At 37.4% G+C, this 15,680-nt stretch overlaps 1 protein-coding gene across 1 annotated transcript in view; it reads left to right on the top strand.

Moving 5' to 3' along the window:
• Positions 1-15,680, top strand: part of MAP3K7 (mitogen-activated protein kinase kinase kinase 7) — a 71,618-nt gene that overhangs the window by 29,530 nt on the left and 26,408 nt on the right. Inside the window, 9 exon segments of the mRNA XM_030555962.1 lie at positions 2,996-3,124; positions 4,382-4,411; positions 4,414-4,511; positions 5,818-5,899; positions 6,484-6,496; positions 6,498-6,634; positions 11,729-11,763; positions 11,765-11,809; positions 11,811-11,889. Of these exon segments, the coding sequence (XP_030411822.1) occupies positions 2,996-3,124; positions 4,382-4,411; positions 4,414-4,511; positions 5,818-5,899; positions 6,484-6,496; positions 6,498-6,634; positions 11,729-11,763; positions 11,765-11,809; positions 11,811-11,889 (648 nt within the window).

The following is a 15,680-nucleotide window of genomic DNA, read 5'->3' as shown; positions in this document are numbered from 1 at the left end:
TTGTTCACTTCAGATACTGACCAAAACTTATTCTTAACTTTCATTTATCACTAGAAGTTAGATTCTTTTCCTTTTTTTTTTTTTTTTGGGGGGGGGAATTCTGATTTTAAATTGGATTAAGGGCTACATTTAAAAGCCTTGCAGTTGCTAGGAATTACAGTGCAAATGCTAAGTCATCCACTTCTTAGTGACTCTGCAGTACATAAATTCAACTAAGTAGGAACATGTAAAATTTCAGTTCTAAATTTCCTGCTTTTAGTACTGCAGCAAGTCTTTTATACAGCAATTTTTATATATTTTTGTTTCCCAAAATTTGTATTGGCACCATTGAAACACAGAATGATTGAATATTTTATCTGAAAATAGTGGAATGTAAAATTTCAAATTAATCTTGAAATACCATTGTCATTCAACTTTATTAAACCACTGTTAACACTTTTAATTTTTAACAATTTACAGTAACTCCTCACTTAAAGTCATCCCGGTTAACATTGTTTCGTTATTATGTTGCTGATCAATTAGGGAACATGCTCATTTGAAGTTGTGTAAAGCTCCCTTCTAATATTGTTTGGCAACCACCTGCTTTGTCTACTGCTTGCAGGAAGAGCAGCCCGTTGCAGCTAGCTGGTGGGGACTTAGGGGTGCTCCCTGGTTCTATCAGCTCCCCACGCCCCTAAGTTCCCTGTGCAGCAGCTGTGCAGCAGGCTAGCGATTGCAGCTGTTGTCTCTCTTCTGCCCCCCACCCTCTCCGCCATGTGCTGCTCTCCAAGACTCCTGCTGGCTGTGTGGCAGGGGAATGGAGGGAAGGAAGAGAGAGTAATATCAGGGTGCCCTCCTTCCCCCTGCTCCTGCACCCTGCTCACCCCATCTTCCATAGAGCAGGGAAATCACACCAGGGCTCAGGACTGGAGGGAGCTTGCAGCAGGTGCAGTCTCAGCAAGCTGATCTAATTAACAAGGCGGTGTATTTAAAGGGGAAATGGGCATATCTCCCTCCATTCCTGCTGCCTTGTAGAGTGAGAGGGTTAACCCTTGAGGGCTCTGCCAGTTGCTAGTTCATCATTTAGCAGTAAGGGAAATATCCCACACTCTGACTCCTCCACCTCAACCAAACTTCACAATCGTCATCACTGTGTACCAGTATTACATTGTTTGTTTAAAACTTATACTCTGTGGGTGGGTGGGTGGGGGTGGGTGTATATATATGTATTAATTAGTCTTTTGTCTGATGAAAAAAATTTCCCTGGAAGCTAACCCTCTCATTTATATTAATTCTTGTGGGGAAATTGGATTCGCTTAACATTGTTTCGCTTAAAGTCACATTTTTCAGGAACATAACTACAGCGTTAAGTGAGGAGTTACTGTATATGCATTAATTACTACCTCAAATGTCAACAATAACATCAGAACAAAACCTAAGCCAATCTACATCTAACTCAATAATTTTTAAATTTTCTTATATCTGTTTGATAAGTCTTTGGAGAAAACTGAAGGTATTCTTATCAGAATAATAAGAGTAGAAAGAAGCCTTTATTTTGTAAATGGCAGTCTGTCAGAATTCCTTTTGAAATAATTACTTCAATGCTGCTGGGGTTTTGCTGCAATATTAAATGTGTGTCCGGGCTCCTAGAGCTTTATATACGTGCCTTTTTATTATTTAAATTTAAATAAATGTCATTTCTAAAGTAAGGAGGGAGGAAGTACTATAAACTCAAAACTGACTCGAAGTAAAATAGTTGAGCAAGCTGTAGTGCAGCGTGTATATGCTACTATCCTAGGTCACATGGTGTCTTCCTATATAAAGAAATTCTGCACAGAAGTCTCTTTAAATTATTAGATTGTTTTTCCATATGTTTCCTGAGAAAACAGAACAGACTTTTTATTAGGTAGTTGTCATTCTGGTCAATATCTGAAACAAGAAAGGATAAATTCAAAGTGCTGACTGTTCTTTACATACTTTTATATCTTGAATTTGTTTATCATTCATGTCTATTTAAGATGTTTGTGGCTTTCTCTAATTAACAAAGTATTTATCCTTTTGTAGTCTCTTGTCTCCCTCTCTCTGAGCTTTATTATTATTCATTATTTTATATCACCCAATGTCTGCTGTATGCTTCATGAGAGACCTAGAAAGGCTCAATCCAAGTCTCAAAGAACTACATTTTAGGCATGACAAAATGAGTGAGGATAAATGAGTGGGGGAGGGATAGCTCAGTGGTTTGAGCATTGGCTTGCTAAACCCAGCGTTGTGAGTTCAGTCCTTGAGGGGGCCATTTAGGGATTGGTCCTGCTTTGAGCAGGATGTTGGACTAGATGATCTCCTGAGATCCCTTCCAACCCTAATAATCTGTGATCTGTGAATCTCTGATAATAAACAGGGAGACATGGGGGTGATGAAGATGGAGATACAGTGACATCACATGGTTACTTAATATAGACATGGGCACATCTTGCTGGTTCTTTTAAGGACGTCTTGTTTTAAATATAAAAATGATAGATGATAGTGAATGATGACTGATTTACTGTGGCCATCATGGAAGAAGTGAATTTAGGAGAAAGATTTAAAGGAGGCACAGGTAGTCAAAATGACAATGAAATAATGCTAAATTTGAGAGTGGTGATGATCGTAAAATCACATTTGGTATTTCAGAACAAGACTGTCCTAAGCATTGTTTTTAGAAGTTTTATGAAGGAACTAGTTTGCAGAGAGGAGAGCTCTTAGTTAAACATATTGGAAATAATAGCAAAAGGTTTTTTTAAAACCTTGAAGCAAATGTTTTCTATATTTTTCTTTTTAATTTGCTCTGAGTAAATTAGAAGTTTTTAAAAAAAAATTGGTGTCATATGGACTTATGACTGCTGTTTTCTCTGTGTGAAAACCAAGAAGAAATTCTACTCTGAAGGAAAACTGATGCATACGTAGCTAGTTCTCTAAACTTGTAGGCACATATCATACAGGAAAGACAAATTATATTGTTGTTTTTTTTTCCCCCCAGGTAGCAATTACAGTGAAAAATGTGACGTATTCAGTTGGGGTATTATTCTTTGGGAAGTGATCACCCGTAGGAAACCTTTTGATGAGATTGGTGGCCCTGCTTTCCGCATCATGTGGGCAGTTCACAATGGTGAGTTGAAATTTTTTTTTTTCATTTTGGTGCATTTAAAGTTAAATTGGATATTTGACATGTAACACTATTAATTATTTCATATTTGCAAAATTATTCATTATTCAATAGGTGGCAGTTTGATACCTCACTGTAGGTTGTGTTGCTATTAATACTTAAGCACTCTTGGTCTGGAACCAGTTAATTTTTGGTTCTCTTTCTTGTCTGTTAGACTGTGCTTACTGACAGTGCTACATGTAATTATGATGTATGAATTAATAGGGAGAACAACTATCAATTTATTTTTGTTGAGATAGTGAAGTATTCCAGTCATCCTGAGTGAGCAGTAAGTGAGATACAGATCACCTGTCTCAAAAAAAAAAAAAAAAAATGGCCAAAATTGAAGCTGAATGTAACGCTAGCTAAGATTATCAAACCAGGACACCCAACGTTTGTGTCCTAAGTGCCAAACTAGCGTGGTTTTTCAAAAATACTTATTTGATTTACGTTACTAGGAGATCTTGTTGCTCATCACTTCTGAAAAACAGCCTTTTATCTAGGAGACATCTCCTGTAGAGATCCACTAAGCGAACTTGTTTTCCTCCATCAAATCCCTCCTTAAAACTCGACTTTTCTGTGAGACCTATAAAGAACCTGACAATAGCTAAACTACTGTTGCACTGAAACCACTGGCTATCATGACACTAGAATTGTCTCATTATTTCTCTGTATCTTCCCAACTCTCTCTATCGATCTGTTGTCTCTTGTTTTAGACGAAGTTCTTTGGGTCAGGGACTATCTGTCTGTTCTGTGTTTGGACATCACCTAGCACAATGGGATCTTGGTCCCAGGTGCAGCGATAATATAAATATTAGTTTGAAGATGTAAAGCACTGTTAAATTTTCCACTCTATCTGCAGGGGAAGCTAGGTGAGGAAAACACTATCTAAAGTGCTGCTGTTTCTATTTTTTTCTGTTTTCCTCTTGTTCAGATATGTTCATAAACCGACCAGACATATAGTGCATTCAGAGCATTATTGAAAGACAACTCTCTTTTTATTTAACAAATAAGAATCAACAATCATTTATTCTATTTTTCTTTTTTTTTTTTTTTAAATAATTAAATGGAGCTTGGTTTTCTCTAGACAATAGATAGTTACCATGTATCTTTAATGAGTTTGTTTAAACAGCAAAGTAAGTTGTTTTAAAAAATTCAGGCAATGACAGAATTTCAAGAATAGTTTGATGTATAAATTAGATTGTCTAACTTTAATTATAGGTACTCGACCACCACTGATCAAAAATTTACCTAACCTATTGAGAGTTTAATGACTCGTTGTTGGTCTAAGGATCCTTCACAACGACCTTCCATGGAAGAAATTGTCAAAATAATGACACATTTGATGCGGGTATAACTTTTTTTTTTCTTTTAATCTGTAAATAATTTAACAAGGGGGTTATGTTGTAGTATTGGCTTTTGAAGATATGCCTTCCATGAGCCCAGTGTTATATCTGTTTGTTCTAAATTGTATCTCCAGTCCCTAAAGATTTTTCCTAGACGCTTATACCACACGACTTGCTGAAAAGACTCTTAAAAACTGCTACAGGCTGTAGGATCGGGTGAGGTTTTTTTCAAGTGTTCTGGTTTTACCTTACAAAGTTATAATTACTCAAGTATTTTAGTTTCTCTGCCATTTTCATGAGCATTGAGATGTTGATAGCTGCTCTGTGGTTTCAGGACCTTCATTGGCTTCTTTAAGGAAAAAATAGGCACTTGCATGGTAGCTTTGCAAACTTTAGGAACAGAATCTATCTGAGGGTACATTACCTATCTTCATCAGTATCACTGCTAATTCAACTCATTTCCTTTAGAACACTGATCCTGAAGAATAACAGTGTTCATTTGTTTTGCTAAATTTCAGAAATACACATCAAAATCAAAATATATTAGCTAAACCAAACAAAATACTCTTCATAGAGGTAGCACATGTATTACTCAGACATTTGCCAATCTGAATATCTTGGCACTGAATGCAAGTGAACAAGAATAATTAGAAATTTAAAAATAGTTTTTATCTGCATTATCCCCAACAGATTTGTTTGTATTAGTCATATTGGTGATCAGGTTCACAGAAATTTAGCCATTTTTAGATTGTGAGCACTATTTAAACTAACTGCCAGGTATCTAACCAGCTAAATAAAGAGTTTTTGAATGGCTTATGCCATTAAGTCATAGAGGGTTTATTCATAGACACTTTCAAGATGTGGTTCCATTCTCCATCCTCTCCCTTCATAGCTGCTAACTTACTTTCCCTGACAAAACTCCCTAATATCCACTAGAATAGAATGTGTATCATTCCATCCTTATGCTGAATTAAACTATACCTTGCTTGATTTATGCTATTGTAAGTGTCTTCCATTATGCTAGCATTTTTCTTAAAATACAGAACAAATCTGTCTGAAGGCACTTAATAAAATAGGTTTGTGTGCTTTGTTTTTTGGAGGTGTGAGGAAGGATGTTTACTGAAAAGCAAGACTTGAGTTGTTGCAGATGGTTCTGCAGTTAAACAAAAATAGCATTCTCAAGTTACCTTTTTTCCTGTGCATTTATTCGGAGAACTAAGATCTGTTGAGGTATATGCTACCTCTGTAGCTGCTATATGCACTCTGAAAACATTAATTATGTTAATACCTAACAATTTACTCTCTACACAGTACTTTCCAGGAGCTGATGAACCTCTGCAGTATCCTTGTCAGTATTCAGATGAAGGCCAAAGCAACTCTGCCACTAGTACAGGTATGATTGTATAAATATAACAAAAAAACCCCACACTTTTTAAACAGGATAAGCAGATCCAGGAATGTATTATAAAGCGCAGCCTGAAACTTTATTAACTTTAAATTTTGATGATCGAGGGCGAAGTAACCCCTTCCTAAATGCCTGGTTCAGTGCTATGGTAAAGGGACTCATAACACATATTCAAGTCTTGCTTCCTTCAGCCTAATCCCTAGGGTTCAGCCAATCTCTGACTCCCTTGCCCTTCTTCCACAGTGAGAGTGAGGGTAACATGAAGGATAACTCAGTCTGCAAAGACTTAGGGTCCCCGTTTCTTCTGCAGATTATTAGGGTCCAATAGCCTCTTTCAGATCTTACTCCCTGTTTGCCCTGTCAGCTGGTCCCTTTCAGCCCTCTCTTCTGCACTGGACACCCTCATCAAATTTCCTTTGTCAAATGTTTTAAAAATTTACTTTAAAAATTTATGAGGTTGGTATTAGGGAACGAAGAATGGTAGCTAAAGAATTCCAGTTTAATTTAATGTTTTCAAAGAAGTGATTTAAATACAAAAAATATTTATTTTGGGGGGTGGGGCTTTTAAATAGGCTCGTTCATGGACTGACTTCTACAACACCAGTAACAAGAGTGATGCTAACATGGAACCAAGTGACTTTCAAGGAACTGCTACCAATGATACCATTAAACCTTAGAATCAAAACTGGCACAGCAAATGAAAAAATTCAGCGAAGCAGTCGGTAAGCAAGTGAATAAAATCTTGTGCCTTAATGATGCATTACTATTAGATGGATAAATCACTGCAGTAAAAGCACACTGCTCTAAAATACAGGATTTTTTTCATAACAATAAGCTTTTCTACTCAATAAAGGGCAGTAAGTAAGTAACCCTAAGCATAATGTATACATCAGCATCTGGCTAAATCTATGGTTCACTCTGCACTTACTGATGGTCCATGGAGAACATATGAGGTTGACTGCCCCATTTAACAGCTGCTTTACAAAAAAAAATTTTAGTGTGAAGCTTATCTATAAAGCAGATAGGAATAAGGAGTATGTTTAGTTGTCTCCATAGGACCTAGTGGAGGTAGAAAGGAACGAAACAGTTGCCCTGTTCAGGGGTTGTGGCAACCACTGAGAAGAGCCAGAGATTCCTAAGAAGATATCGAGTGCGGGCGGTGGGAGAGTAGAGTGAGAGTGGCAGCCAGCCAGCTATCTAGCATGATCAGGGTAGCGGAGAAGGGAGTAGAAGGAGGCAGGAGCAGAAGGCGGCATGTTGCAGGGGAACAGAAAAAGAGAGAAGATGAGAAAGTCAAGGTGAAATAAGAGCAAAAGGAGACTGTTCCTTCGGGCAGGGACGAAATACATCATATACTTAGTGAAGCATGGGAGGCACCACTAGTGTCTGTCCTTTCTCTTTCAGAACCATGAAGATTGGGATTTTGTAGTTTAGGGAGGAGAGGAATAAGAGAACATGAGAGATATACCAATCAGAAATGATCTGAGAAGATAAATCAGGGAGCTCCTAATTATCTTTTCTCATAGTACACATTCAATGAAAGCTTCAGTCAGCAAATTTAAAAATGATAAAAGGAAATCTTGTATTAACAGTATGTAAGTGACATGTGGACTCATTATTGCAAGAAGACGTTGAGACTGAGATTGGTATGAGTCAAAAAAAAAAAGACGTATTTGAATAATGAAAATATAATCCCACAGTTTATATTAAGATGGAAAATAGAGCTACAGTACAACCTCAGAGTTACAAACACCTCAGGAATGGAGTTGTTTGTAACTCTGAAAGGTTCATAACTGAACAAAATGCTATAGTTAGTCTTTTCAAAAACTTTACAGCTGAACATTGAGTTAAATACAGCTTTGGAATTCTATTATGCAGAACAAAAATGCTACTTTCCCTTTTTAGTATTTACATTTAACACAGAACTGTAGTTGCGTTTTTGTATCTGCTCCTGCCTGATTCTGTATTTCCTGTTCCAAATGAGTGTCTGGTCAACTGGTCAGTTCATAAAACTTTGCTGTTTTGTAACTTTGAAGTTCTTCTGTAAATCTTCAATCAGAAGACTTTAGTGAGAGCAGTGTTAGGCCATGCTGAGTGCTTTTCAGAGTCACAACATATATGGTGCTGTCTGTCTATACTAGATTTAGTGGTTATATAATTTAATTAAAAATACCACAGTATAAGTATTAACTACAGAAATATACTGGGGATATTTCTTCTTATCACTGTTCTTACTGCTGAGTTCGAATGGCGGTGTAAACTCAGAAGTCATTTTTTAAGTCTTCTGGAGAACATTTATTTAAAATTAGGGCTGTGATCACAGTTAACTCAATTTACCTCAAATGATTAATCTTGATTTTTAAAAAAAAAGTCATGATTAATTACAATTTTAATCACACGGTTAAACAATAGAATACCTATTGAAATTATTAATATTTGGGATGGTTTTCTATATTTTCAAATAGTGTTTTCAGTTACATGGCAGATAGAGTGTGCAGTACTCACTTTAGATTTTATTACAAATATTTGCACTGGAAAAATGATGAAAAAATTGTATTTTTCAGTCATCTCATACAAGTTCTGTAGCGCAGTCTCTTTACTGTGAAAGTGCACTTACGAATGTAGACTTTTTTGTTACATAACTGCACTCAAAAACAAAAACTATGTAAAACTTTAAAACCTACAATCCACTCACATCCTACTTCTTTTTGTTGAGCCAATCACTAGACAAAACAGGTTTGTTTACATTTACGGGGAGATAATGCTGCCTGCTTCTTATAAACAATGTCACCTGAAAGGTGAGAACAGGCATTCGCTTGGCACTTTTGTAACCTGGATTGCAAAGTATTTGTGTGCCAGGTATGCTAAACATTCATACGGATGCCCCTTTGTGCTTCAACCACCATTCCAGAGGACATGCTTCCATGCTGATGAAAAAATGTTGTTTAAATTTGTGACTGAATTCCTTGGGAGAGAATTGTATGTCTCCTGCTCTGTTTTACCTACATTCTGCCATATATTTCATGTTATAGCAGTAGTTGTTTGTTCGTTTTAAGAACACTTTCACTGCAAAGGGCAAAGAGGGTACCATGTGAGATTTCTAAAGATAGCTACAGCACTCAACCCAAGGTTTAAGAATCTGAAGAGCCTTCCAAAATCTGAGAGGGATGAGATATGGAGCACGCTTTCAGAAGTTTTAAGAGTAACACTCCGATGCGAAAACTACAGAGCCTGAACCACCAAAAAAAAAAAAAAATTCTGCTGATAGCATCTGACTCATGATGATGAAAATGAAGATGCATCGATCTTGCCAGCTTGGATCTTTATCAGAGCAGAAAACTTGTCATCAGCATGGAACGCAGGTCCTGTGATAATGGTGGGTTGATAACATAAAAGGGACATATGAATGTTAGCACATCTAACACACAAATATCTTGCGATTCCGGACTGCAATGGTGCCATACTGAACGCCTCTTCTCACTTTCAGTAAACAAAAAGCGGGTACCATTATCTCCTGTGAATCATAGAATAGAATCATAGAAACTGGAAGGGGACACTCAAGGTCATCTAGTCCAGTCCCCTGCACTCGTGGCAGTGACGAAGTTAATCTAGAATCTAAAGAACCATTCTTGACAGAAGTTTGTCTAATCTGCGCTTAAAAAATCTCCAATGATGGGAGACTCACAACCCTCCCTAGGCAATTTATCCAGTGCTTAACACACCCTAACAGGAAGTTGTCCTGAATATCCAACCTAAACCTCCCTTGCTGCAATTTTAAACCCATTGCTGGTGGTTGGCCCTATCCTTGGAGGTTAAGAGAAACAATTTTTCTTCCTCCTTTTGTAACAACCCTTTACATACTTGAAAACTGTTATCATGTCCCCTCTATCTTCTCTTTTCCAGACTAACAAACCCAATTTTTTCAGTCTTCCCTCACAGGTCTTGTTTCTAGATCTTAATAATTTTGTCGCTTTTCTCTGGACTCTCCAATTTGTCCACATCTTTCCTGAAATGTGGCATCCAGAACTGAACACAGTACTGTAGTTGAGGCCTATCAGTGTAGAATAGAGCAGAAGAATTACTTCTCAGTGTCTTTCTTACGACACTCCTGCTAAGACATCCCAGAATGTTTGGTTGGTTGGTTGTTGTTGTTTGTTTTTGTTTGTTTGTTTGTTTTTGTGTGTGTTTGTTTTGCAACAGTGTTACACTGTTGACTCATATTTAGCTTGTGAACCACTATGACCCCCAGATCTCTTTCCACAGTACTCCTTCCTAGGCAGTTATTTCCCATTTTGTATGTATGCAACTGATGGTTCCTGTCTAAATGGAGTTCTTTGCATTTATCCTTATTAAATTTCATCCTGTTTACTTCGAGACCATTTCTCATTTCTCCAGATCATTTTGAAATTTAATCATAACCTCCAAGCATTTGCAACTCCTCCCAGCTTGGTATCGTCTGCAAACTTTGTCTACTCTATGCATTATCTAAATATTGAACAGACCAGACCCAGAACTGATCCCTGCAGGGACCCCCCCTCGTTATACCCTTCCAACATGACTGTGAACCACTGATAAATACTCTGTGGGAATGGTTTTGCACCCACTTTATAGTAGATCCATCTAGTTACATTTCCCTAGTTTGTTTATGAGAAAGTCATGCGAGATAGTATCAAAAGCTTTACTAAAATCAGATATATCATGTACTACCGCTTCCCCCCATCAACAAGCCTGTCAAAGAAAACTAATAGCTATCAGGTTGGTTTGGTGATGTGATTTGTTTTGACAAATCCCATGCTGACTGTTACTTATTCACCTTATTATCTTCTAGATGTTTGCAAATTGCTTAATTATTTGCTCCATTATCTTTCTGGGTACAGAAGTTAAGCTGACTGGTTTGTAATTCCCTGGGTTGTCCTTATTTCCCTTTTTATAGATTGGCACTGTATTTGCCCTTTTCCAGTCTTCTAGAATCTCTCCTGTCTTCCATGACTTTTCAGAGAGAATTGCTAATGGCTCCGGTATCTCCCCAGTCAACTCCTTGAGTATCTAGGAGGCATTTCATCAGGCCTTGGTGATTTGAAGACATCTAACTTGTTTAAGTAATTTTTTTAATTGTTCTTTTCCTATTTTAGCCTCTGATCTTGCCTCTTTTTCACTGACATTCACTAGGTTAGACATCCAATCACCACCAACCTTCTTGGTGAAAACTGAAACAAAGTCGTCATTAAGCACCTCTGCCATTTCCACATTTTCTGTTATTTCCCCCCTTATTGAGTAGCGGGCCTACTTTGTCCTTGGTCTTCCTCTTGCTTCTAATGTACTTGTAGAATGTTTCCTTGTTACCCTGTATATGTCTAGCTAGTTTGATCTCGTTTTCTGCTTAATCTTTCTAATTTTGTCATTTTATGTAAATAAGCTTGTTTGTCTGAGCGATTGGCTGAACAAATAGTAGGACTGAGTGGACTTGTAGATTCTAAAGTTTTACATGGTTTATTTTTTAATGCAGTAATTTTTTGTGCATAATTCTACATTTGTAATTTCAACTTTCATGACAGATTGCACTATAGTACTAGGTGAATTGAAAAATATAATTTCTTATTTTTACAGTGCAAATATTTGTAATAAAAATAATATAAAGTGAGAATTGTACACTTTTTATTCTGTACTGTAACTGAAATCAACATATTTGAAAATATAAAAAACATCTAAAAATATTTAAGTTAAATGTATTTTATTGTTTAACAGCACAATTAACACAATTAAATTTTTTTAATTACTTGACAGCCCTGTTTGAAATGTAACACTGTTTTAACAGGTGTGACCCTGGCCGTTTGAGTTTACCTCCGTCTCGCGGGTAGCAGCGTGGAAAGCTTATCAGATGTTCGTGGACGACCACAATACAACTCTTGTTTCAGGAGAAGGCAAGAGGATGAGTGCTGACATGTCTGAAATAGAAGCAAGAATTACTGGTACATCGGGTAAAAATAAATAATAAAGTTAGGGGGGAGAAAGGTGAAAGGGGCTACTTTTTAATAAGATGAGCCCTGTGAGGTAACTCTTAACTGGGCATGGATTCATTATTATTAATTTATCTGTTATTTTTTAAGAATTTATATGACTAGGCTTGGTGGAATATTTATTTTTTTTTGTAATTTTGACAATTGTACATTTTTTTAATTATTTTTTATTCTATTTTTAACTATATTTAGTTATACAATTGCAGGAAATTAAGGATGGGTTGGAGTTAGGGCAGTGCTGAAAGCAGAATTGCAGGGGACTCCCTGCATGGCCAAGGGGCCCAAGACACTATAGTACATGGTGCAGATGAGGCTGTGGTCCTGGCCATGGGTCTCTGCTCCACCAGGACAGGTCTCTGAGGAAGAAGACAGGCCCCTCCAGTAGTCAGGGAGGCCACACCAGTGCTGATAAGCTCTCGCCCAGCAATGGCCCCTGTGCTCCTGGCTGGTGGGTGAGTGAGCCAGGTCAAGATGGCCGAGCTGCAGAGGACTCCCAGCACGGCTGTGGAGCCAGTGACACCCAGTCTCTGCAGGCATAAGGTGCAGGGAAGGCTACAATCCTGGTGAGGCTGAGCAGAGACCCCTTGCACTCCCAGCTGGTGAAAGAGCATGGTTGTGACAGTAGAGCTGCAGAGGGCTCCCTGTGTTGCTGAAGGACCGGTGACACCCAATCTCTGCAGGTGCAGGGTGCAAGGAAAGTTGTGATCCTAGCTAGGCAAAACAGAGAGCCCCTCACCAGAACTGTCGGGAGGAGGCTTCCCTGAAGGAGCCTACCCCGCTGCCAAGTGGCTCCTACCTAAGGACAGACATTCAGCAGTGGGATATCTTCCTCCCTGGCTAGGGGCTTGTCCTCTTCCTCCTTGCAGTCCTGGCCATGGGGGTCTTCACTCTGCACGACAGCCTGCAGGGATCCAGTGTCACTGGCCCCACATCATGCAGGGGAGCCCTCTGCATCTCTACCCCACTCGCTTCCTCCCATGACAGCACGGCTGCAGCGAGCTCTCTCTGCTGCTGTAGAGCCACTGAGGTCAATTCCTGCAGGCACAAAGTGTGGAGGAGAAGCTGCGCTTAGGCCAGCAATTACACTAAAACTGAGGGAAAAAATATCCATCAGTAACAGCTGTAATCAACATTTACTGACCTCTGTCGATTTAAATCAAATCCTGCCAAGTCTAGATACAGAGAGACCAGGTCCTTACACCTTTGTGCACTCAAATCTGAGAGGAATTTTTTTTTAAGTGTGTAGTTTGAGATTACAGAAAAGATTACTTTTGATTGCCTTTAAAATAGCTAAATTAGATTTATTTTGTATTACTAAATGTGGGTATTCTTTGGTATGAGCCTTGTTTCATTAATACAAGTTTCTCTTTGCTTCTGAGTGTTCTCCATCCATTGTCATTTTTATTATTTGAATTACATTTCATTCAAAACTACGTTCAAACTATTTTAAAATGCAGGAGGTGGATTTAAAAGCAGTATTATTTCCACCAGTAAATTGAAAAACAAATTTTGACAGAAAAATAGGTGCAAACTGGTAATTTAGTTATGTCGTTGGAAGATCAGATATAAATATAACCCTCACGATTTCTCTCTAGAGAAGCAGAACTTGGAGTTTTTGTAAAGAATTTTAGCTACATGTATTTTGCCAGTTGCAAAAGCTGCTCCTTTATTTACATGGTGGATCATTGAAGTAAGATGAGTTTAGGATAATAGCCACATTAAATGCATAATTTTATGGTGAAAGCAAAGTGAGTGAGTATGTGTTTTCCCAATAAGCAAATTAACAAACATTATACATGGTAGGCAAAAACTGCTTTCTAGTTCCCATTTTCACTGTTTTATTAACTTTTTCATAATTTTAAATGGGCCTTTTTGTTGACCTACATCCTTAGATGTATAGATCCAGACACAATAACTACCACAGTGTAGTCATATCTTATCTAGTTGGGCCAATATTTTTCCATCACTCAGAAAATTTGTAGTAAGCACTTTTTCCACATATTGGAATATACTGGGTGTTCGACTCTCTTGTGCACCATGACTATTAAACTGTCTTATCAACCCAGGAGGAGGAGAAACATTTTTTTTTGACTTGGGTAATGTCTAAAGGCCTGTTGTGGGGATGACATAATCCCTGTCCTAAAAAGTTTATAATCTCATTTGAACATTATAGTATCAATCCAGGATGGATTACTGTTTTGGTTTTGTTTTATACTCTTATAACTAGTTGACTGCAATTACTTTTTGATAGCCTTTGCCCCTAGATTGTTCAGATATGTATTCATCAAGGGTCTAGCCACCACAAGGAATTGTTCTTACCCAACAATAGACTGCGGTGTTCTGATTTATTTTAATATTCTGGTCCTCATTCAAGTCTCTCACTGGTACAGAACAATGCAACTCATTTGACCACCCAGTGAAAGTTTAGAAGCAGCCAGTCTACCTTCCTTAACTATATTCTTTTAAGTATTGCCAGTAATTATATCCAAGTACGTTTGTTCTGAGATTTTGCTATAGCTGTTTTTTTTTAATTCCTTCTTCTATCTGAAGATAGTTGATTTGAAAGGGACAAGTATAAGGGAACAGTGTTCATTTCAGGCAGTGGCAAACTGGTAGAAATCAGGCCATGTTAATCTAAGCAGGTTTTTGTGACTTAAGTTGGGAAACAGCAAAAACAATGGTTTCTTATCCTCATTAACTATGTAACAGAGAGCAAACATACTATGATCTAAAGAAATTTTGTTGCTATGTGAGGATAAGGCTTTTGTTAAGAATAAAGAAATCAAAGTATTTTAAGAAATACCTAATCTTGTTCCATCTATTATTAGACTGGCCATAGAAACAATCAGGCAGTGCATATTTGTCAGTCACTGAGAGTTCTTTCAGGTAAACATGCCAGAGCAGTTCTCCTTTGGGAACTGCATTCACAAATCTGTTTCAAATGGAGCATAGTTATTTAATCTTAAAACTACAGACCTTTTTGTTTTTTTTTTACTACTGCTTCCTCTTACCACATATGGCAAAATGAACTTTTGTAAGTCTATTTTATGGTGTTTGATGTGATTTAGAATAGATACAAATTCCACTTTAACAAATATGAGGGATTTGTTTTCAATAGTTCCAGGAATGGGATGCTTAATTCTAAAGTATCTAGATTGGTATGCAGTGGCCATTTTTACAAACAGCAAGCATTAGTCAGAGGGCACTTTTTCCAATGCTTTGAAGCAGTTCTTCAAATTTTGTAATATTTAAAGTGAGCTTCCTTTGAACATTGCTTGGATTTCACTTTACAGGAGATGTCAAAGAAAATGAAAGAATGCAACATGAAAATGTAAACTTATTTATAAATAATGTTAGCCTGAGACTAGAATAAAACGATGGAGGAAGTATTATAAAACTTAAAACAATTAGGGAGATACATTATTAGTAATATGCAGGTGAACTGAAATAAGTCAATATTTGTCTTCCATTCTGACGGTTGCACTTTTCTCTTCCTCATTGCCATGCTGCTTTGTCTGTTGAGTTTTGTGTTGCTAATGACAGCTAATTACGTTGTATTGACAGCTAGTTCTTGTTTTGCTTTTAACAATTTCTTACTATTTTTAAGCATGAATAGAAAGCTGTGGCAGTTTATTCTGTGTGACACCTTTTGCATGTACTTTAGTTTAACAGTATATGAGAACTGAATTATGTATTTAATCATTTGTTGTTACCATTGTAGCTGTTTGCATGTGTATTGTATGTGTGTATTT

This window comes from Gopherus evgoodei, chromosome 3 (assembly GCF_007399415.2).
Source record: "Gopherus evgoodei ecotype Sinaloan lineage chromosome 3, rGopEvg1_v1.p, whole genome shotgun sequence".
NCBI classification, from domain to species: domain Eukaryota; kingdom Metazoa; phylum Chordata; order Testudines; family Testudinidae; genus Gopherus; species Gopherus evgoodei.
Note: the sequence above shows the minus strand (reverse complement) of the source record. Positions and strands in the feature narration are given on the sequence as shown.